Source organism: Corticium candelabrum, chromosome 15 (genome assembly GCF_963422355.1).
Source record: "Corticium candelabrum chromosome 15, ooCorCand1.1, whole genome shotgun sequence".
Taxonomy (NCBI): domain Eukaryota; kingdom Metazoa; phylum Porifera; class Homoscleromorpha; order Homosclerophorida; family Plakinidae; genus Corticium; species Corticium candelabrum.
Window position 1 is genome coordinate 1,757,224 of NC_085099.1, and position 23,098 is coordinate 1,780,321.

The window sequence follows — 23,098 nt, forward strand, 5'->3', positions numbered from 1 at the left end:
TTGTGTCGGTTCTGATGTCACTTTCACATCTGCTGGTTGTTCCGTCTCCTTTGAGTAGGAACGGACTTGCTCTAAGGTCGTTTCGGTGTGCAACGGGGGTGGAATGGCTTGTAACCTTGTTTGTGCTGCTGGATCTCCCTGATTGTTGTTGGGAGCGTCCGGGCTTTTAGCTGTCTCTGAGATTTCTTTTGACGCTCGTTGATAGCATGCTTTTAGCCGGTTATAGTGTACTACTCTTCGACGACCTCCTCTCATTGGTTGGATCATGTAGCCAGTCTCCCCACGTCGAGTTATAATTTTGAAAGGACCGGTCCAAGGGCAAGTGAGTTTTCGATTACATCCCGTCGAAGATGTAAAAAGAAATACTTTGTCTCCAGGGGTGTACCTACGACTGGGTCGTGAGTTGTAGCTACGCCTCTGCGCCTCCTGTGCTGCAACAAGACGAGCTTCCACTATTTCTCGAGCAAGTATCCGGCGGTTCTGCAAACCGGTCATAAAAAGACTGAGGATCTTCGGGCGGAGTTTGAGAAGTGTCAAAACAAGAGTCTGCACGCAACTGAAAGGAACGCCTGTACACTAGCTCAAACGGTGAGTAACCAGTCGATGTCTGTTTTGCTGATCGGTACGCACCCAACAATGAAGACAACCACAGATCCCAATCGTTTGGACTATTGCTGCAGTAGTTAGTAAGCATGCTGATGAGTGTGCGATTCGGACGTTCGACTAAACCGTCACATTGAGGATGACCGAGAGTAGTGCGCACCTTAGCAATTCCCAAGCGGTCGCGTAGCTCTTTGATTAGTGCACTCTCAAAGTTTGGGCCTTGATCGGAAAGCAGTATAGTAGGTACGCCGTGACGACTCACAACCTCTTCTACAAGCGCTCGGGCGACAGTTTCGGCCTTCTGATCTTTCAGAGGAACAGCTTCCGGTCAGCGAGTGTAATAGTCAGAAACCAGCAAGACGTATTTGTTGCCGCGTTTTGTCACCGGCAGTTCCAGAATATCCATGGCTACCATTTCAAATGGTCTGCCCACTGGAATAGACTGAAGGTTTGCTCGTTCGGAGCGATTGGGCTTACGGTAGCGTTGGCATTTATCACAAGCTTTTATATATTCAACAACGTCTTTCGAGTAATTGTGCCAATAAAACCTTTCTCTCACCCGATCTGCTGTTTTGTCTATACCCAAGTGACCACCAAAGAAATCGTCATGAAGTTGTTGTAACACGTCGTGGACGACAGAAGTTGGAAGTCTTTTAGTTGTAGTTATGAGTCAAGTCAAAACATGGTCCAGGCGTTACTGGTCACTATCTTGTCGATTACCAGTCGCAGTACCCGATCTTGGCGCTAGAGGTTGGCTAGCTCCGCGTTTGTATAACTAGGAGTAATGCTGATGTTTTGACATACAACAATATCAGGGTGACAAAGAGTTGCAGGCTGCTTCGTATCCTCACAAGAATGAGGCCGTCGTGACAAGGCATCGGCATCCGTGTGCTCCACCCCGCTCTTGTAGTGGACTGTGAAATCTTATTGGCTCAGTTCATTCACCCAGCGGGCGAGACGGCCTTTTGGTTCTTTGAGAGATCGCAGAAACGTCAATGGCTGATGGTCCGTGATAACTAGAAACGAACGTCCATAGAGGTATGGCCGGAAATGAGCAATGCCCCAAACGATTGCCAGGGCTTCTTTTTCAATGGCTGGATAGTTGGTTTCTGCAGAGTTTAGTTGACGGCTAGCGTAAGCAAGAGGGCGTTCGGCTCCGTTTTGAACTTGAGATCAAAATGGCACCAAATGCGAAATCGCTAGCGTCCGTTTTCCGCCGAAAAGGTAATGCAAAGTTGGGATAGGCGAGAACTGCAGCTTGACAAAGAAGATGTTTCAACTGGGCAAATGCCGTTCCTGCTTCTGGCTCTTTTCGTGTTAGTTTGTTGAGCGGACTAGCAACATGAGCGAAATTGTCGATAAAACGTCGGTAATAACTGGCAATGCCGAGAAACGCCTTGACCTCTTTAACGGTCTTGGGTGTTGGCCAGTCGAGAACTTTTGCCAACTTTGACGGATCAGTCGAAATACCACGCTTTGAAACCTGATGTCCAAGATAATTAACTTGCGTTTTCGCAAAATGGCATTTAATGGGAGAGAGCTTCAAGCCACCTTGTCTGAGACGGTCTAAAACCAGTCGGAGTCGAACGAGATGCTGCTCAAAGGTGCTAGAGAATATGATAATATCATCTAAGTAAATCAGACACGCGTCCCAGGTTAGTCCTCGCAGCACTAGTTCCATGAGGCGTTGGAATGTAGATGGCGCATTACATATATAGACCGAAAGGCATAACTTAAAACTCGTAGTGACCGGAATGAGTAGTGAACGCAGTTTTAAGCTGAGACTCGGCGTCTAATTCGACTTGCCAATAACCACTGGCGAGATCTAACGTCGAGAAAAACTGCACACCGCCGAGAGCTGCCAATGTATCATCAACTCGTGGTATAGGGTATGCGTCTTTTACGCTGACATCGTTGAGACGGCAAAAGTCAATGCAAAACCGAAAACTTCCATCCCTTTTGGGTACCAAAAGGACCGGTGACGATAATTGGGCTAGAACTTGGTTTGATGATATCGTTTTCTAGCATGCTCTGTACTCGGTGTTCAGCTTCCTGACGAAGACTAAATGGTTGTCGATACGGTCGTTGTCGCAGGGGATGATGGTCGCCTGTGGCAATATGATGGCGGGTTACGTCGGTACGTCCAATGTCGTGTAGAGAAAAGGTCGGAATATCGTTCCAACAAACTTTGAAAAGCTGCCCGTTGGGCTGACGTCAGCTCACTCTGTGACCAGTCAAACTGATTCCAGTCGATAACCTTGCGCGTGGAACAAGATGCTGTCGCATTCGATACCGAGCAGTCCGTAGTTTGTGAAGGCTGTAGAGTTGTAACGCCACTGAGATCAGCATCGACGCAAACGCGGCCTAACGTCTTCCCACGATACGGCTCGACGGTGCCGGCCGCGTTCAAAATGTGGACAGATATTTTACCCAAACTAGAACCATTAACTATGGCCGGAGCTGCAAGTAACTCTAACTTTTCTCCAAGTTTGTGGTCAGGCTCGAACAAGCAGTCGTTACTGTCGCATATTATCTCTCCGTGTTCTCCAATCAAGGCTCCTAGTACAATCACTTCTCGCTGGTCCGGCGTAAGGGTAATAGGCGACGCGGCAACCCTGTGTTCGAGATGTACTTCTAGTCTGTCCTTGATCGGTATCAAACAGCCTTGTCAATGTAAACAGTGCTCACTAAACATCAATTGCATTCTGTGTCAAGAAGTCAACTCCTAGTATCACACCTACAGACACGTTAGCAACAAAAAAACCCCTGTGTTCTGTTTCTAAGCATCCAAGCTTCACGGGTAAACGGACCTCTCCCGCTACAGGCAAATGCTCACCATTAGCCATTTCCAGAGTTAAAGACGATGAAGTCAACGACAGGGTGGTGGCGAAGGACTCGGGTAAACTAGAAACACCTGCTCCTGTATCCACTAAGCAGCGTTCTTGCGGTCCGGCAATTCTAGCCTCTACATACACCACGTGACCATCAGTTGACGTGTTTGTTCCTACTACTGCACTTGGCGGTTGTCTATCACAATCAACATGGACACCTGAATACTGTGGTCGTGGTGTATTCCATTTGCTACGTTTACTATCTGCTACAGCCTAAAAAAAGGGCACTGCGATTGGTATTGACCAATCCCCCCACATCTCCAGCACTCTACAGTCCTACGAAGTCCGCTGGCTAGCCCTTTGCCTTCGTTGCCTCGCTGCCCTCGTCCTCTGGTTGCGCGGTAGTCGCGAGGCTTGTCCCCGGAGACTCCCTGCAAGGCGGCGGTCATTTCCTTCATCGTCGTGACTAGCTGTTCGTGAAAACGGACTCCTGGAATCGCTGAGGATGACTTCACTGCCCGTTCCTCCGTACCACGTTTGGCTTCCGACCTAGTGATTGCTTCTAATTGGAGGGCGGCCTTGACTGCATCGTCCAACGACTTTGGCTTTGCATGACGAACGCGTATGCGGAAGTCATCCTCAGTCAGGCCATCGATGAATTGATCGCGCGACAGCAGATCTCTTTGTGCAGGCGCCATTTTTGGAAAAGCGAGGGAAGCCAATGTGCGAAGTGGCATGGCGAACTCGAGAAGTCGCTCGTCGTCCCTCTTGGTTCTTGCCCTGAACTCCGTGCGGTAAAGCTCCGATTGGTCCAGAGGTTCAAAATGAGAGGCTAGAGCCGATTTCAACGAATCATACGAAGGTTTCTCCTCAGCGGTAAGTGACCTGTAGAGTTCACGCGGGTAGCCCTTTAGCCGTACAGCAAGATATTGTCGCCGTTGTGTATCGTCCCACTCGTTCACCTCCGCGTGTAGCTCAAAGTCGTCTAGCCAATCACACCATCGCAGATCAGGGTCGCCTGTGAAACAATCCGGCAGCACCGCCGGGCGTCGTTTGGCCCAAACTGTGCTGCTGTTGGCTTGAGATGGAGATGGCTCCACTTCGACGTGCTCGTTGCTCGTCCCACGTCTGTCACCAGTGTAATGAGTATAGCGTTATAGAGTCACTGTTAGATGAAAAGCGTCCACTGCTAGAACGACGACACTACGCATGCCCAACACCCGCTATTACATCATGCACTACACTTTGGCAATCAGCTTTACAGGAGGTGGACCTTTGAATCGAAGCAGTCTAGTAAAACAAAATGTCAAAAAAGAGGCATTGATTAGATAGATAAACACATAATCAGATAAAATAGGCAAACAGACAAACAAACGTAGACCGACACACAAACTGACAAACAGAGAGACAACAAGACAGACAACTAGACAGACAAACATACACATAGAAAGACAAACAGAGAAGCGGAAAACAAGACAGACAGACCAACAATCCGAGGAATGACGAAGGCGAGAGAGAGACTGGCTCGAGTCTACGTGCATGACACTGGCTTGAGTCTACGTGCATGACACTGGCTTGCCAGTTTCTTACCTTTTCGTCCGCAGGATCTCGTCAGGATAGCGTAAACGAGCCACGTGAACGTACCCATTATGATAACGGTCATCCAATTCTCAGCTAAGTCTGCTGAGCTGAAAAGCAAGTCCATTATTACTTCCGGGCATACGGGATTTGATTTATTTATACGGGATAAAAATGGAAAAGTTGTTGATCACGTGACCTAACACATCAATTTAGAAATTCTAAATTTAGTCACTTGTCCTAACATTTGAATAAAACTTTAACTTAACAATTATAAAGCATTGAAATAGACTTACTGTTGGGCAATAAACTGACCGGCTAACTTAATTAACTTATAGGATATATACGGGACATTCGCAATGGGCTTGGCGCCTGAGAGTCTCTACTCTCTTAGTCTGAAGAGATTTGGAGGACTTCTCTACTACGATGCAGCTTGGGACAGCAGTTTTGGGCTTCCGTGCACGGCAGCGCGCAACTTTCGCGGTTTCGTTCTCACCGAGCGCGTCTGCAATGCTCTCATAGCTTATTTCTCAGCCAGAGGTATCGCTCACAGAGAGCTGCTTGCATTGTTTAGTGATCCACACGTCTGCAGGGTCACACAAGCCAACTTGAGAGTTACCCAAGGTGGGCGTGGCACTTCCTGTTTAATAAACCCAAACAATCAAATTAATTCGTTGATTTTTTAGGTTCTGGGGATCGTGTGCGTGATTTGGTGGTAGGATTGTCGTGTGACTTCACAGACTCGGCTGTCGAGATCCTCAACAAGCACAGCCTAACCGACATCGATTTGAGCTATCGTGATCACGCCCCCTCATGGTCGTTGAGTTCAATGTCTAAGTGTAGCTCTCGGTCTCTAAAAAAGTTGTCGATGATCGGCTGTGACAAATATAATGATTTCGAAGCGATCAGAGAGTTTGAAAATATTCGCATGTTGAATCTCTCTCAGTGTCGCATCGACGATCGACAACTGCAGTGTGTCGGGGAACGTTTGAAACACGTGACGGAACTCGACCTGTCGTTCTGTCGTGGCCTCGTGTCGTATCACGGACTGGCCATGTTGTCGAGTCTTGCATCGTTGACTCTCTACGGATGTACCTACAATCGAGATTTAATGCAAATTCTATTGAAATTGGCCGGACTTCGTCACTTGGATATCTCGAGTGTTCCCCTCGGCGACCTGGGTTTTGTCATACCTCTGGGACTGATTGGAGGTCAGGAGGTTGTGAGCAATTATGTTGGACAGATTGTTGGACACTTGCCGAGCTTGGAGTCGTTTGATATTTCTGGATGCAAACTGAACAACGACACGGTGGTGTGTTTGGAGAAACGAGCGGACAAGTTTCAGTTTCTTGGACTTTGTTGTGTTGGTGGCGTGCCGTCGTGGGAATGGCCAGGAAAAGTAGCAAACGAGGTTGGATAAAAATTGTGTGACTATTTGTATGTTTGTTTGTGACTGAAGGATTGGGTTATGTACATGGACAGACAGGCAGAGTAGTATGTGACTGAATGGACACACACACACACACACACACACACACACACACACACACACACACACACACCACACACGCACATGCACATACACACACGCACACACACACACACACACACACACACACACACACACATGCACACACACACACACACACACACACACACATGCGCATGCACACACAAACAAACACACTCACACTCTCTATGCTGTCAGGTTGCCAGTGAGCTGCAAGTTGATCAGATCATCATTGCACTGCATCGTTACATATCAAGATATCAATATGGTCAGTATCTTCTTCACAAACTCTACTCAAATCTGACTGGGACAGAAGTCAATGGACGCCTTGTAAAACCAGCATTAAATGTAAGTACCACATAGACACGTATACACGACACTATTGTATCACATGGCATTACCATTGAATTCCAGAAAGTATGTATGGTTATGTATTTTGACCATTTGAGAGTCTGGAGTTCAAGCGTAATGCAGGATTTGTTGATGTAGACATGAGTGTTGTGGTTTTTGGTGTATGACAGGCTGCTGTGAAGGTTGTTGAAGCGAACAGAAAACGCAAACCCTTGGTTATCAGTGGAACGTAGGTGGAATTCGTGTGTGTGTGTGTGTGTGTGTGTGTGTCACTGTACGTGTTGGTGATGTTCTGGGTTACATTCAGAGCTGCAATTTACCAGCTGGTAAGACACAAGGCATATAAAGATCAGGATACATCTACTATGCAGTGAGGAAATGCTTGATGTGGTTGTTTGTTTGTGCGTTAATGTAGCTTGTTTAGTGATTTGACAAAGCTGCTGCTAAGGATCATAGAGGATGATGATGACAGTAATCAAGCAAAGGTGTGATGGGATGTGCAGCATGAATGCACGGACAGACAGACAGACAGACAGACAGATAGGCATACATACTTACATACATTTTTTTTGCTATTATTAAAAGTTGGTACAACTTCTAAATCAATCTAAATTCTTTACACTAAAGCTAGGTTTACAAAAGGTCCCAAAGGCTTTCAATAAGATATGTCCGACTTTCTTGCACAAACAGTTTGTATATGTCGACGTAGATGCCACTTAAAACTGTTCATAATTCCAACGGGAGGAAGAGTTTTTCTTTTTGTCCAATAGGTGGTCATGAGAATGACAAAGAAAGTTCTTAGGTTTCCAGTTTCATTCATCAGCTCCAATGGGTGGAGGGCCGTAGGTGGATTTAAGGATACCCTACTCAATAAGAGACAAGCTTGCCGTAAGAGTCCTTTCCATATCGGGCAAGTATTGAATACATGTTCAATGGTGTCGTCTGGCTGGTGGCACGCTGGACACTGACGTGTTGTGGCAAGTTTAGCCGTATAAAGCACTGAGTTAGTTGGCAGAACCCGGTGCAGAAATTTCCATGCTATGTCACATTGTAAAGGCGTCATGTTTTGAGGAAAATCCCATAGTGAGAGCCATTGTTTGTCCGTAATTGGTCCGTATGAGGCCTCCCATTTTTTCTGGCACGGTGGACGGTCTATGTGTTTAGATAAGAGACATCGGTACAGTAAACGTGTATTCGCATCTGACAGTAGCAGTGGTTTATCGGCTGTGCTAAAGAAACACAGACGTGCCTGCCAATGTGGCATTCTATGTTCGGAAGAGGGCTCTTGATGGGGGAGGCTAGTCCAAGATTGCGGAATGGCATGTAAAACTTGAGGGTAAAATTTTGCCGCGACCGTTCTGGCATCTGGAAGTTGTTTGGTCCATATATCTTTAACGTTGAAGAAGCGACATCTAGCTAGTGAAGGCTGAAGTATGGGGCGATTGGACTGGTCTTTTATAAGGTGGTTTCCCCACAGAGGTTCTTCGGCAGCATCTTCATAATACTTGGGAGGGGTAAGATCCCGTCCTCCGTCAAGTTTTCTCCAGGACATGTAAAGTTGGCGATAAAAGGATGAAAGCTTGGTGTAGTTTCGATGGTCGGGCATCCAGCCTGAGGCGGCAAAAACTGCATGGCCCATGTTGTATTGTCCATTGAGATGAGATAGTTGCTGTCGAGCGAGTTCTTTCCAAGCTGCTTGATTCTTTTTATCAAACAAGCGTCGGATCGTTTGGAGGCGTATTGCCATTAGTCTAGAAAGGAGATGAGGCATGCCTAGTCCTCCATCTCTACTTCATGAAATACACACCGATCTTTTTATTAGTGGTGGCGTTTTAATCCAAAGAAAATCCCAGATAATGTCTTGGAATTGCTGTAACATTTGATGAGGCATAGTATGTGTGTGCCGTGTAGTATATTTTGCTTAAAGCGTATGTTGACAGGACGTGTGCTTGCCCTAGGTATGACAGATCTTGACTTTTCCAAATGTCCAATGTCTTTTTCAGTTTCTCTAAGACCATTGACCAGTTTTCTTTCATAGATTCATAATACGAAGGACTGAACGTTAGGCCAAGAATCTTGATCGCTGTGGTAGTCCATTTTATTTGCAATGGGTTTTCTTGACGTTTCCACTTTCCAAACCATAAACCAACTGACTTTTCTCGGTTGAGGTGTGCTCCACTGGCAGAGTTATAAACCGTTAGTTCATCATTTAAGGCCTGAAAGCTTGTCTCTGTTGTTAGAAAAACAGTCATGTCATCTGCATAACTGGATACTTTAATACTATCTCTGAGAGGGTCATCAACAGTTGGCACTCCTTGTATGATAGGATTTTGTCTTATTGCTGATGCTAAAGGCTCGAAACTGAGAACATATAAAAGAGGTGACAGTGGACATCCTTGTCTGACGCCGCAGTGTATGTCTATTCTTGATGACAGATATCCATTGACTATGACGTGACTGCCGATGTTAGAATACACTATTTTTACCCATTTTTGGAAAGAGGGACCAAACCCAAAAGCACCGAGTACTCTAGACAGATGTGTCCAGTTAACCTTGTCGAAAGCTTTTGTTTGATCTAGAGAGATGACAGCCAAATCTTTCTCTGTACCAGAGCACCAGTGAAGTACGTCTCGGATTGTTGCGCAATTGTCTTGTATGGCTCGAAGGGGAATACTGCAACTCTGGTCTGGGTGGATGATTGATCCGATTACTTTCTTTAGACGATTTGTTAGAGCTTTTGTGATTATTTTGTAGTCGGTATTCAGAAGGCTGATGGGACGCCAGTTTTTGAGATCGTTTCAATTTCCTTTCTTATATATGATACGGATGATTCTGGTTCTCTGGCTATACGAAAGAGAGGTCTTTTTTCGACTGCGTTAACCATTTGCACAAAATCGTCTCTAAGCAGTGACCAGAAAGCTCTATAAAATTCTGTTGTAAGACCATCCATGCCAGGAGACTTGCCTGCGTGTAGTGTTTTGAGAGACTCTGTACACTCTTCCAGTGTTAACGGACCTTCACACGAAAAACTGTCTGTGCATGTTAATTGTTTGTTGAGATGAGACAGAGCTTGCACACTAGTTTCGTCGTCGATTGGTTGCTCTCGGTAGAGGTTGCTATAAAATGTTTGAGTAAGATGAAGACAGGCATTTGTGTCTGTGGCTCTCTTGCCTTGATAGTTTAGTTCAGTGATACAGTCTCGAGTTCCCTTGATGTTTTCTTTTGCGGTGAAAAACTTACCCGAAGTTTCTCCACTCTCTATCCATTGTGCTCGGCAGTGAACTTGTTTACCTTGAATATATTTTTGCTCATATTCTTGTAAGCGTTTCCGAAAGAATTCTGCTCTTGAGACTGCTGTGATTTGGCCGTTTTGAATTGCGTACTGTGCTTTTTGTAGTGATTGTTCAAGTATAGTTCTAGTTTTATTTCGTTTTCTTTGGTGTTGTATTCCATAACGTATTGACAGAGATTTGATATGAGCCTTTCCGGTGTCCCACCATTCGAGGAGTGACAAAAACCGTGGTTTCTGATATTGCCAGTGTAGCCAAAAGGCGGTGACTTTCCGTCGGTAACAAGCCTCAGACAAAAGACTTTTGTTAAGTTTCCAATATCCCCGTCCTCTAGTACATGTTGACGAAGCTAGAAGTTTGAGAAGTACACACGAGTGGTCACTGAACGCTGTGGGAAGAACAGAAATCTCATGTACTTTGTTTTCCAACACACATGAGGTTAGGAACATATCTAGTCGGCAGGCTACTGGTGGATTTGATTGACTCCACGTGTAACCCGGAACATCTGGATGGCATTGTCGGTATATATCAGTCAAGTTGAGGGTTGAGAGGAGCGTGTGAAGTGCAGCAGTGTCGCTGCTCCTGGGTCCTAGTTTTGCTTGGGACAGTTTGTCCATACTGGGGTTAAGGACGCAATTGAAATCACCACAGACAACCAGTCTTGGTGAATTCTGCAGCTGTGAAGTCACGATCTGATAGAAATCTTTGCGATCAGCTGAGGACGTTGGTGCGTAAAGGTTGACGAGGTCGAACGTGAGGGAAGGGTAGTTTACTTTCATAGATAAATAACGTCCGTTGGAGTCTTGTAGGACCTTCTTGCATTGTAGTTGAGGCATATTTTTCACAGTGATAGATACTCCTTTGGAATGATTTGTACCATAAGCATGAAAAATGGAATTTTAGGAAACTGTAATTGCGAAGTTGAATTTTCAGCTGTTGCATATGTTTCTTGTAAACACAAAATATCGATATTCTTTCTGATCATCCAGTCTGCAATTTGTTGTCGTTTCATCCTGTTAGTCATTCCTTGAACATTGAGAGTGGCAATTTGTAGAGTCATTAGAGCGAGAGAGGGAAAGAGAAAAAAAAACACAAAACATTTCCAGTGAGTCTAGACTGGAGCTGGCAACGTCCCACATGCGTCCTGGTTTTCCACATGTGGGTGTTCAGTAGCTGATTTCTCTCGTGCTTTCTTCTTCTTCTTCTTTCTTTGTTTTAGCTGTGTATTCGTGTCAGGTGTTGGTGAGAGTGTTTCTTTTTCACTCCTTCCTCTTTTGCGTGTTCTTTTATCGTTTGCATCACTCTGAGAGCCCTCTTTCATGTCACTTTCACTTGCCTTTCCTTGATTTGATTCTGCTTCACACCAGCTTGTTGTCTTATTTGTCTCCCATTCACTGAGTTGGATGTCATCCTTGTCATCTGATAAGGTACCCTCATAACCACAAGGTAGTGGTGGTGTAGTCTCTTTCACAGATGTGTCAGACTGTTCTGGTCTGTTCTGTTCTGTAGCTCTTGTGCTAGCTGTACTATAGTTTTTACAGTTTCTATACACATGATCCGTACCATTGCAATGATAACAGCGTCGGAAGGATGACGGTTTTGGACAGTCTTTCACGTGGTGATCAGCTTCGTCACATCGATAACACCGTGTTGGTTCACCTGCATATCTGACATAAACTCTGATTAGGTAATGGCCAACTTGCAATGAGATAGGAAAGGTTCCCTTGGGGTTAACAACAGTGAATACTCGAACTCCTGTTTCAATCGTGGGGGCGAAAGAGTAGCATCTACAGTGCACACGTGACACATGGCCATGTTTTGACAATACACTTTTAATTGTTGCATCTGGCATCTCGTATGGCATCTTAATGTCACCAGTGCAGGTGGTGGTCCTGCAGGGTGTGCATGCTGTAGTCGTGAACCTGACAGCTCTACGCATTCATAATGTCGTTCCTTGATGTCAAAGCCAGCTCTCAAAACAGTGTCTTTTGCGGTTTGATTCCCAAAGGAGATTTGCCAAACGCCATGACGGAGAGTCTGAGTCACGCATTTGATGTTTTCTTCATCTACTACAGTCTGGAGTGCCATTATCACATCACGAGTTGAGATATCCTCCTCAGTTTGCAGACAGACCGTTAGAGGTCGTGCTAGATACCCTTCCATCTTGAGAAAAGCAAGCTCGAAAACACCAGATTAGTCCAAGCTGTACTCAAGACGTCCAAATATCAAAGTTGGTATCTACAAACGTTGTGAACGGGTGGTAGCCGTTGTAGCAAACCCAGAAAGCGAAAAGAAAGCGAAAAATTGCGGAGCGTTACCACAACGTGGTAAACGCACAGCCTCACAATACATACATACATACATACATACATAAGGCAAACAGAGACAGACAGATAGCCAACAGACAGACAGACAGACAACAGACAGACAAACAGAAACACATACAGACAGACAGGTAGACTAACACACAGACACAGAGATAGACAGCCAGATAGACTGGCAAACAAAAGACATATGCATTAAGAAATGGACTTAGACAGCTTGACAAACCAACTGTTTGTAAATCTGAATACGTTGTATTTAAAGTCTTCATGTTTATAGCAAATTGTACGAAACTGTCTGCTTATTCTGCTGCAGTACAGCATAGAATCATATATAATGGTACATACACTCCATGTGTGTGTGTGTGTGTGTGTGTGTGTGTGTGTGTGTGTGTGTGTGTGTGTGTGTGTGTGTGTGTGTGTGTGTACACGCACACATTGATGCTCACCAACAAGCAAACAAATCTATTGTATTGCTAGAATCCATTCCGAGGTCACATCATTCAAGTTGCTCTTGCATACATTGAGAATAGCTTCAATGACGACCTGACCCACATAGCTACGTGTGTCATTTACAGCTTCGGCTGTTCAACAACAACCGAACAGAAAAGTCAACTGAGAGAACTCGGAGCTCTAAAGACACTCATTGCTTTGGTCACAAGAAAAGCTCAAGCAAATGAGGTGACATGTTGTGTGTGTGTTGGTGTATTGGTTGATTGGAGTAGTGATGAGTTTGTGTAGTTTGATGCGGTTGTCGAGACTGCGTCTGGCTTTCTGTGGAATATTACTGACGAGAGTCCACCGAATTGTGAAGAGTTCATCAACTGTTGTGGAATGGAGCTGTTTATGTCAATCTATAAGGTAGATTGGGTAGTAGACAGATAGATAGACAGCTGGACAGACAGACACATTGCTTGATAAAGACAGAGAGACAGACAGATAAACATAAACAAACAGACAAACAGATAAACATACACCAACAGACAGACAGACAAACATAAACAAACAGGCAGACACACAGACACACAGATAAACATACACAAACAGACCGACAGACAAACATAAACAAACAGACAGACAGACAGATAAACATACTGATACACAAACAGACGGACCAACAGACAGACAGATAAACATCCTGATACACAAACAGACGGACAGACAGATAAACATACACAAACAGATAGACAGACAGACAGACAGATAAACATCCTGATACACAAACAGACGGACAGACAGACAGACAGATAAACATACACAAACAGATGGACAGACAGGCAGACAGACAGATAAACATACTGATACACAAACAGACGGACCGACAGACAGACAGATAAACACACACAAACAGACAGACAGACAGACAGACAGACAGACAGACACATGAATGCAAAGAGTTTAACAACATACATATTACAGGATGATCACAATGCTCAACCAGTCATCAGAAATCTTCTTGGATTATTGGTATGACAGCAACCGATGCACTCCCCGCTCAATTGCTTCTTATTCTGCATTTTTATTGCAGGGAAATGTAGCTGAAGTTCCATCATTACGACATCACTTCATGAATGATGATGTCATCATGGCTTTAGTGTAATGATGTTGAAGTCGTTAAATGACGCGTTTCAGTGTTAATTAAAGAGACTTGTGAATGTGTAGGAAGCTACTGGACGAGATTCAGGAGGAAGATATTGAGATCAGTTACAACACGTGTGGTATCTTGTCACACATTGGGACGGACGGCCCTGAAGCATGGAAAGTGCCGACGCCACAACAAGTGGTGTTCACAGCAATGGTGTGTGTGTGTGTGTGTGTGTGTGTGTGTGTGTGTGTGTGTCCATGTGCACACACACAGACAGATACAGACACATTCATTCATTGTCCGCTACTCGTGTACGAGTTCACAACTTCTCTCCTGATTAGAATTCAACCATTGCTTGTGTGCTTGTTCATGTGCACACACACACACACACACACACACACACACACACACACACACACACCCTGAAATAAGGATTTCAAATTAATCGGCCACTTGGTCAGAGCCGTAGCCGCCATTTTGAAAAATGAGTGATTAATTACATAACCCTTCTTTGAGTCTGATGCTTGTCATGACTCAGAAGTGTTTGTGTGATGTGAGTTGTCTCCTAAGCTGGATATGTTTATGCTGAACAGTGTGATTTCATAAAAATATTTAATCAGCTCAGCTATAGCTATATATCCGTATTGTAGAGTATGCCTATATCGGAATCCTAATTGTGCGAATGCCCTGTAATGTGTAAGTACTAACGGTAGTCTGTCATGGTCATTTGTGGACAGTCTCACTGGCTGTACAGTGAATAAAACATAGGCAATGACATTATCTTCATGGTGTTAGTTGGGGAGAGCCCTCTTCAAAACTCTACCCACCTGACTAACAACATGGCAACACATGGCAGAAAATGATTTGGAATCCATATTGAAAAGTGTAATCAACCTGTTCAGAAACAACAGCTATCCTGGAATGTGCAACTGTATTCAGTACAGACCTGATTCCTGGCATGGGGCAACGTTAGGGTAGACGCTATGCATGTTGCATGCAATCCCAGATGCCACATACTGGAGTATGTCCATAATCTGGTTGTAGCTAGACACTCATTCTGAAAAGTCTTTAATATGGATCGTCGACCAGATCTCATCATCTTTTATTAGGCTCCAGGAACTTGCAAACTGCATACAATCTTTATGTTATCTAAATTGCTATACCATATCCAAATACCACAATATCCTTATTCAGTTATGATGCCTCTAGTTGAGTGGTCATGCTCTGTAAAAGATCTGCCAACTGCTAACGTACCTGTACACAACACACGAATTATAAGGACTCAGGCCACCAGCAGGGTAAATAGCACACTTGCTGCAACCACAGCTTCATTAGCACGTCCTGGTCAACACCAACAGACAGTACATGTGCTACATGGTGAAAATTCTGTTGAGTGTCCTATTTACATATGTACAATCACACTTTAACCAGCCACTGTTGTCAGGAGGCTGCAATTCGGCGCTGGAACATCGATGCAAACAGAAGCATCAACTACAATTCCCTTGAACCAGTGCTGAGGATCCTACAAAACAAAACCTGCCCAGCAGCTGAACTATGGGCCATCTGGGCTCTCGCCAACCTCACAAACGTATCAAGTCAGTCACAACATTCGGTCACTCACTGTCGTCTCATTCCATCCACCTATTTATGTTGTGTAGGCAGCAAGTATTGTCCAATGGTCGAATCGGAAGGAGGCATTCCTCTTTTGAAGGAAATATTCGATGATGTATCGACAGAGAAGATGACGAGAGAGTTAGCTGGTCGAACTCTGGCCATTTGTGATGTACATCAACATGAACAGTAGTGTATTATTTCGATTTGTTTTTACATTCTTTCAGTTTGAAATCAAAACAGAAACGGTTTAAAATATGTAGCATGTTCTGAAAGTGTTTGACACTTTACAATCTACATGTTTATAGCAAATCGTTTCGACTGCTGTAGAAGACTTACCAATTACCATATACAAATGCCAAATGTACATGCGAGAGACTATAATTTTGTAGACCACCTCCCCCCTGGTTGTTAGTTGTACATGATGAACCCAGTAACTCATAGTTTTGCTCATATGTAAAACTGTACTCAGATCAATGTACATGTACAAAATACATAATCTTTAATACAAACGATGAACAAGTAACGCATATTTACTATTACAGGATCATCATAATACTCAACCAGTCATCTTAGGTCTTATTGGATTGTTGGTATTTGAACAAGAACCCGTCACACTCATTACTCGAGTATTCATGTACTTCATTGCAGGGAAGTGTGGCTGAAGGATGACGCCATTACAACTTTAGGGTAATGACGTTGAGCTGATATTATGATCAAGTAGGGAACTCCTGGAGGAGATTGAGGAGGAAAGCATTGGCACCCAGCTACTTCGCGTGTGGTACTGTACTTGTCACACATTGAGTCTGATGGGCCTGAAGCATGGAAAGTGTCAACTCCACAACAACTGGTGTTCACAGCAATGGTGTGTGTGTGTGTGTGTGTGTGTGTGTGTGTGTGTGTGTGTGTGTGTGTGTGTGTGTGTGTGTGTGTGTGTGTGTACATGTGTGTGTGTGTGTGTGTGTGTGTGTGTGTGTGTGTGTGTGTGAGAGAGAGAGAGAGAGAGCACATGTGCATTCTCTCTCCCTCTCCCCTCTCTTTCCTCCCTTTTTGTATTGTTTCTATGCAATCCCTACATATCTCCTCATTTTCATAAGAAATGTCTTCAATTCTAGTATAACACCAATACTAGGCTGCTACCCAAATAATCAATAATAATTACATAATCCCATTGACAATCACAAACTGCAACCAATTACTGTTGTCAAGAGGCCACAATCCAAATGCTGGGACATCCAATAGAGACAACCAACCACAAAGATTCTCTTGAAAGGCAGAAAGTGCCCTGCAACTGAACTTATGGGCCGTCTGGGTTCTTGCACATCTCGCAAACGTTTCAAGTCAGTCACAATATTTGGTCACTATTGCCTCACTCTTCCCACCTATTTGTGTTGTGTAGGAGGCATTCGTCTCTTGAAAGAAACATTCGATGATTTATCAACAGAGAAGATGATACAAGAGTTAGGCGGTCGAACTTTGGCCGCTTGTGATGTACATCAGCGTGAACGTTAGTATCTACATCATTGTGTTCGTTTCTACATTCTTTGAGTTCAAAATCAAAACAGAATTAAGTTGAAATGCAGACAAACATTGAGAGTGTTGACAGTCAATCCCACGTTTCGGTTGTTTCCTTTGGGCTTGTGGTGATTGTTTGATTCCAATTTTCAACCCGCCTCTCATTGTCCACTTGGTAGTCATCCACCACATCACTTTCACCACCATCATCATCATCAACATTCCACCCATTACTACTACTCATCAAGATGTGTGTGTATAATACGCTGTCGCCATCAGGAGACAAATGAAATTGTTCTGTTTGACGAATGCAAGAGCTAGAGTGAACACACGGCAATGAGTCGGGTTGCTCTGATTGTGTGGCTGCCTGAGTTATCGTACTCTTTCTTATTTGTTAGTACACAAGGTAGAGACAAGGGAGGTGTAGATCAATGTTAATGATAAACATTATATATATATATATATATTGCATATATACAATATAAAATTGAATACAGTATATTGCAACACATGTGGCTACTGTCTGTCTGTCTGTCTGTGATAACTGAAAACACCACACTGTGAGTAGAGAAAATCAATTGCAACATTATACACAAGGGGTGACGAAGTATGCTCAATTTAGTTATCAACTATCTTGATATCATTAAGTCTATAAAACATGGTAATTAATTATATCCATAGGAATCGTACCTTTTAGTGTTCGTATCTGTACCATTAATATCAACACATTTGATATTTAAAACTACGGGAGTTCCTGCTTTAAATTGAGAGTACACACACACACACACACACACACACACACACACACACACACACACACACACACACACACACACACACACACAGTAGTTTGTTAGTATTTAAGTCTGTCCATCCGTCTGTCTGTCTGTCTATCTGTCCATCCGCCTTCCCAACTCACTACATTTCCACTTCACAGCACACCAACCCTTCCATCCACATCACCCACCCCCAAAACTCCAAACAGACCCCAAACCACCTTCAACATAACACAAGCACGTGTGCTGTAATGCAGCCAAATCATCATAATTCTGTTTCACATTCCACGCGTTCCAACTTTCACTTCATCCCCCACATCATACAAACAGGAAATCAAAACCACACAATACCTCACCGCAATTCATCCAGATCTGGACACAACTCCTTAATCCGACCAAATTTCATGAGCCGCTCGAGTCGAATGCAAACCGTGTGTGTCACTCGCTCAGCGTCTTCCTCGTCTGTTTCAGTCCCACAATCGATGTCAGCTAGGAAGTGACAATAGTAGGTTAGCTCGTCGTTCAACTGCTGGAGTGTAGTGTGAGGTGTCTGCAGCTGATGAGGATGTGATATCTCTTTGATCTAGAAAGGAGAGAGGTGACGTGTTGTGTTGTTGCAATAACACGGGGGGGGGGGGCATGTCATGTGAGATAACGACCACAATGTGATAATTGGTGTTAAAATGAATTATCACATTGATATAATCAGCATACTTGTGTGATTAGAGATAGCTTCAATGTGTGTTCATGAAACATCTTGTCAGTCTGTAACAGTGTTTAATGGGCTGTTTGTCGTCAACCCATCCGTCTGTCTGTTTGTGTGTCCATCCGTCTGTTTGTGTGTCCATCTGTCTGTCTGCTTATGTGTCTGTCTGTCTGTTTGTGTGTCCGTCTGCCTGTTGTTGGTGTGTCCGTCTGTCTGTCTGTTTGTGTGTCCATGTGTCTGTCTGTTTGTGTGTCCATCTGTCTGTCTGTTTGCAAGTCCATCTGTCTGTCTGTCTGTCTGTTTGTGTGCCCGTCCGTCTGTTTGTTGGTGTGTCCGTCTGTCTGTCTGTTTGTTTGCATGTCCATCTGTCTGTCTGTTTGTGTGTCCACCAGTCTGTCTGTTTGTGTATCCAAGTGTCTGTCTGTTTATGTGTTCACATATGTCTGTTTGTGTGTCTATCTGTCTGTCTGTTTGTGTGACCATCCGTCTGTCTGTTTGTGTGTCCATCTGTCTGTCTGCTTGTATTCCCATCTGTCTGCCTGTTTATGTGTCCATCTGTCTGTCTGCCTGTCAACCAAACACCACTAAACAACACAAACACATCACACAACAGCTAAGTCCCACTTATCCACGACCACACGTCATCTTCATAACAAATACTCACACATCTATATGGCTGCAAATTCTCCTCAATACATTGCGCGCACTCACTATCTACACAAACAGATCAACATTAAATACAAATGTCACAGATAACTAACCATTTATCATACCAATATGGAGACGAGTAAAAACGGCGATTTGTGTGCACCAGCCCAGTTTGTCCAGCGAGCCAGGAGGGCCTTCACCAACTCCACTATACTCGACACTATAGTTGAACTCACTAGCAATGCCATCGGCCCTAAATATAAATAAAAAATAAATTAATTTGTAATGCTATGAAAACAAGCGTAATCAGTGTAACTGACCAAGACCGGAATTCATCTCGTGTCCACTCAAATTTATGGTCCCAGTGACGAAAATCGCGGAAGTTAGAAAAGAGGATGTTGAATTCGGAGTTTGGAGTTGTGACGATGACGACCTTGGGTTGGAGTTGATGGAATAAAGCGTGTGGGACAAGAGCGAGTGTGCCTGTGTGTAAATGCTCGATTCTGTAAAGAGACGAGTCGTCAGTTGGTGGACACACAGTGACACACATATGCGTGCGCGCGCACACACACACACACACACACACACAAAAACCCTAAATGTCAGCAGCTGCCTCTCAGAGGTCACGCTGGGCCCTGTGCGCTACTCAGGAAACTCTGGGCGTCCGCTAGCAAACTCCTGGAGCTAGGCCAGGCACTCGCAGGAGCACCGACTTGTGAAGCCAACTGTGGTGTGAGTACCCAATGTTTCACCAGGACCCCAGTGGCTGATGTCACGTCACAGCCGATGGCCGCTTAGGACCCCAGTCAATGACCAGGTACTCATTTATACTACTGAGTAGAGAGATGCAATTGTGTGTTAGTTTCTTGCTTAAGGAAATTATGCCATAGCTCACCATCACTGTGACTTGAACTTGCAACCCTTCACGGTCCCGGATGTAAACACCTCATAAGATGACTCTCTAACCAACTGAGCTATCACACCACACACACACACACACACACACACACACACACACACACACACACACACACACACAGACAGACACGCACACACACAGTGACACACAGACACAGACACAGACACAGACACACACACAGACACACACACACACACACACACACACACACACACACACACACACACACACACACACAATTACACTTCAACACAGCACACAATGTCCCAGTCATATAGTCTCGAATCAGCACTACCAATTGATCCCTCAAACAGACAAATATTCAACGGCTTTTTTCTCGGCATCAGATAGTCAGTAGTAAGAGGACACAAGATGTGTGAATTTCCCTGCAGCTGTGTGACATCGACATCAACACCGGCTAACTCTTCAATGCAATCAATCCATTTCAGATGCCACAATAGTTTCCCACTAGCACAGCCCATATCCACAACCTAAACAATGAAAAGCAATAGTGAGTATACACACATGAGAGTGGGCAATCATATGGGCATTGGATGAGTACATCAAATATTGTACACAAGTGATGACATAATATGCTGACTATATAAATAGATGAATACACAGATAAACAAATAGACAAACAGCCACATGCACACAAACAAACAAACAGCAGCTACACACATACAAACAGACAGACAGACAGACAACAAACAGACAGATAGACAGACAGACAACAGACAACAAACAGACAGATAGATAAACAGACAGACAGACTGACAACAGACAGACAAATCGACAAAAACAGACTGACAAATTTTATTTTTATACATTTACTACCGTATTTGCCCCCAATAACGCCCATGTCCGTATATACGCCCATGTGCGACAGGTCAGAACTGTCAGCCCAAAAAACACCCATGTCCAACTATATGCCCAAGCCCAAGTATAAGCCCAGGATACGCATGTGCAAACAAAACAAAATGGGTCCGCAGAACATTCATCTCCGTCTGTGTGCGTTTGATGAGCTTGTGCAATGTTGAGTGAAAGTGCTAACCACTAGACTCATGTCTTTGTTGCAATTACCGACCCAGATGCTTTTGACCGGCTTCAGGCTGACCACTCTGGTTTGCATGTGTATACATACAGTGTTTAGTTTCTGCGAGTAAGCTGATGCTGTACGGATACCAGTACCTTTGATCTTGCAAATGAATAATTGCAAGCATTTGTGGTATTTCTGTCTTCGAGTATTTAGATGACTGGCCAAACGACAGCATTTTGCGACCATGTATACGCCTAGGACCAAAATAACACCCATGCCCTAGTATAAGACCAGAAAAAATTGGCTCTTTCTATACGCCCAGGGTGTTATTACGGGTGATTATTGTAGTACACAATACCAAACGAGTCCAGCTCTGCAAAAAATTAAATGCTTCAAATTTGAAAACTACAGACAAACAGATACAGACAACGAATAGAAAACAGATTGTACAGGTATATACTATTAGATTAAAATACAACATGTGTACCTGTCCAGCTAATAACAAGTCTAGAATGACTATTGTACATGTGTCCAACATACATGGTGACAGGAATGGGATGCAGAAGTATAAACTTTTAGTTATTGCCGAGCGTAGCGAGGCTTCTAATCCGGGTCGCACAACAGAAATGGGCGTGGTCCTATATGGCTCTCCATCGAGCTTTTGGTATGTGTGTGTGTGTGTGTGTGTGTGTGTGTGTGTGTGTGTGTGTGTGTGTGTGTGTGTACACAAATCTCAAATTTCTCCTCCCATGACCATGTTTCATGATAGGACCTACCTTAAAAATCGTTTCCGTGTCCGACTACAGATGAGTCTAAGAACGATTCGTGCAAGTGACCAAATGGCGAAGAAATGCTTCATGAAGTTCCGTCGCCCCATCCTTTTTTATTTTAGCTAGGGACTGTGTGTACTTGACAACCAAGAAACACCTTCAGGAGTTGAATTCCACCTACAGTCAACTATTCACACGTCCCATACTACAATCAATCCTTTACTACACTGTGCTGCATCTAACACTGTTGATAGTCAATGTTTGCTGATATCAATGTCTATGTCAGTAAATACCATACCACTGTCGTTACAACGGAACTGAGTGCATACCTAGACTGTACATTTCAACTGTCTTGATTACGATTACAAAACCACGACTACCTATACCAGGCCTATATACGTAATCTAAACTACTAGGAATTTTGCATGTTTACTTCCATGACAGCTAGGGTTTCAACAAATACATATTGTCTAGCTAGGCCTCAGCATTCTGGTAGATGGTCTGAAAACTCCATTGGAGGTGTTACTTCCAAACGCGAGGTGCCTACGGATACCATACAACTAGTTAAAATACAACATGCGCACTTGGCTATCTAACAAGTCTATCGTACTGTACACGTGTTCAATTAAATTAAGACACCATACATGGTGACAGAAGTGGGATGTAAAAGTCTAATGCAACACGCGAACGTGGCTATCTAACAAGTTTATCGTACACGTGTCCAATTGAGACACACAACGATATACATACAGACAAACACGTACAAACAGAAAACAGAGAGACGAACAAACAGACAAACCTCAACTTACAAACCTTACTTTTCTCGCTTCCATCTTTCTCACAATGTCGCAAACGACGTCGTAGCGCTGTCTATACAACGGAGGACTAAACATCGGACCTCCAAGCTCACCCTCATTCTCCTCCAACTTTTCACTCTTCACTGAATGAGATCCCGCCATTCGTGCGTAGTACCCCGTATAACCAACATCAAACCCCGTACGCAAGTTACCGGTATAATGACATCATATAACCCTCAACTCGAGTA

The 23,098-nt window shown here is 44.1% G+C and overlaps 5 protein-coding genes across 5 annotated transcripts; 1 reads left to right on the forward strand and 4 right to left on the reverse strand.

The window, feature by feature from the left end:
- The first annotated feature begins 410 nt into the window (after nucleotides 1-410).
- Nucleotides 411-16,047, forward strand: LOC134190522 (protein zer-1 homolog). Its single transcript, XM_062658977.1, has 15 exons — nucleotides 411-588; nucleotides 5,351-5,636; nucleotides 5,699-6,423; nucleotides 6,721-6,870; nucleotides 7,044-7,102; nucleotides 7,181-7,243; nucleotides 7,298-7,358; nucleotides 12,765-12,824; nucleotides 12,965-13,165; nucleotides 13,226-13,345; nucleotides 13,904-13,951; nucleotides 14,013-14,080; nucleotides 14,147-14,282; nucleotides 15,514-15,664; nucleotides 15,728-16,047. The coding sequence occupies exons 2-15, from the start codon at nucleotides 5,372-5,374 to the stop codon at nucleotides 15,871-15,873; spliced, it is 2,253 nt and encodes a 750-aa protein (XP_062514961.1). The 5' UTR covers nucleotides 411-588; nucleotides 5,351-5,371; the 3' UTR covers nucleotides 15,874-16,047.
- LOC134190762 (uncharacterized) lies at nucleotides 3,492-4,582 on the reverse strand (the record flags this gene model as incomplete). Its single annotated transcript, XM_062659273.1, has 1 exon — nucleotides 3,492-4,582. A coding segment is annotated over one exon (882 nt), but the record flags the coding sequence as incomplete, so codon positions are not given.
- Nucleotides 7,372-8,507, reverse strand: LOC134190523 (uncharacterized). Its single transcript, XM_062658978.1, has one exon. The coding sequence runs from the start codon at nucleotides 8,477-8,479 to the stop codon at nucleotides 7,529-7,531; it is 951 nt and encodes a 316-aa protein (XP_062514962.1). The 5' UTR covers nucleotides 8,480-8,507; the 3' UTR covers nucleotides 7,372-7,528.
- LOC134190763 (uncharacterized) lies at nucleotides 11,026-12,251 on the reverse strand. The gene is made up of 2 exons (XM_062659274.1): nucleotides 11,992-12,251; nucleotides 11,026-11,950 (listed from the first exon to the last, which is right to left on the reverse strand). The coding sequence occupies exons 1-2, from the start codon at nucleotides 12,249-12,251 to the stop codon at nucleotides 11,275-11,277; spliced, it is 936 nt and encodes a 311-aa protein (XP_062515258.1). The 3' UTR covers nucleotides 11,026-11,274.
- Nucleotides 16,048-16,690: 643 nt separating the features above from the next.
- On the reverse strand, nucleotides 16,691-23,092 carry LOC134191266 (small RNA 2'-O-methyltransferase-like). The gene is made up of 7 exons (XM_062659862.1): nucleotides 22,872-23,092; nucleotides 20,488-20,735; nucleotides 19,646-19,828; nucleotides 19,451-19,578; nucleotides 19,342-19,391; nucleotides 18,328-18,554; nucleotides 16,691-17,512 (listed from the first exon to the last, which is right to left on the reverse strand). Exons 1-7 carry the CDS (start codon nucleotides 23,010-23,012, stop codon nucleotides 17,287-17,289), a joined length of 1,203 nt encoding a protein of 400 aa, XP_062515846.1. The 5' UTR covers nucleotides 23,013-23,092; the 3' UTR covers nucleotides 16,691-17,286.
- Nucleotides 23,093-23,098: the final 6 nt, after the last annotated feature.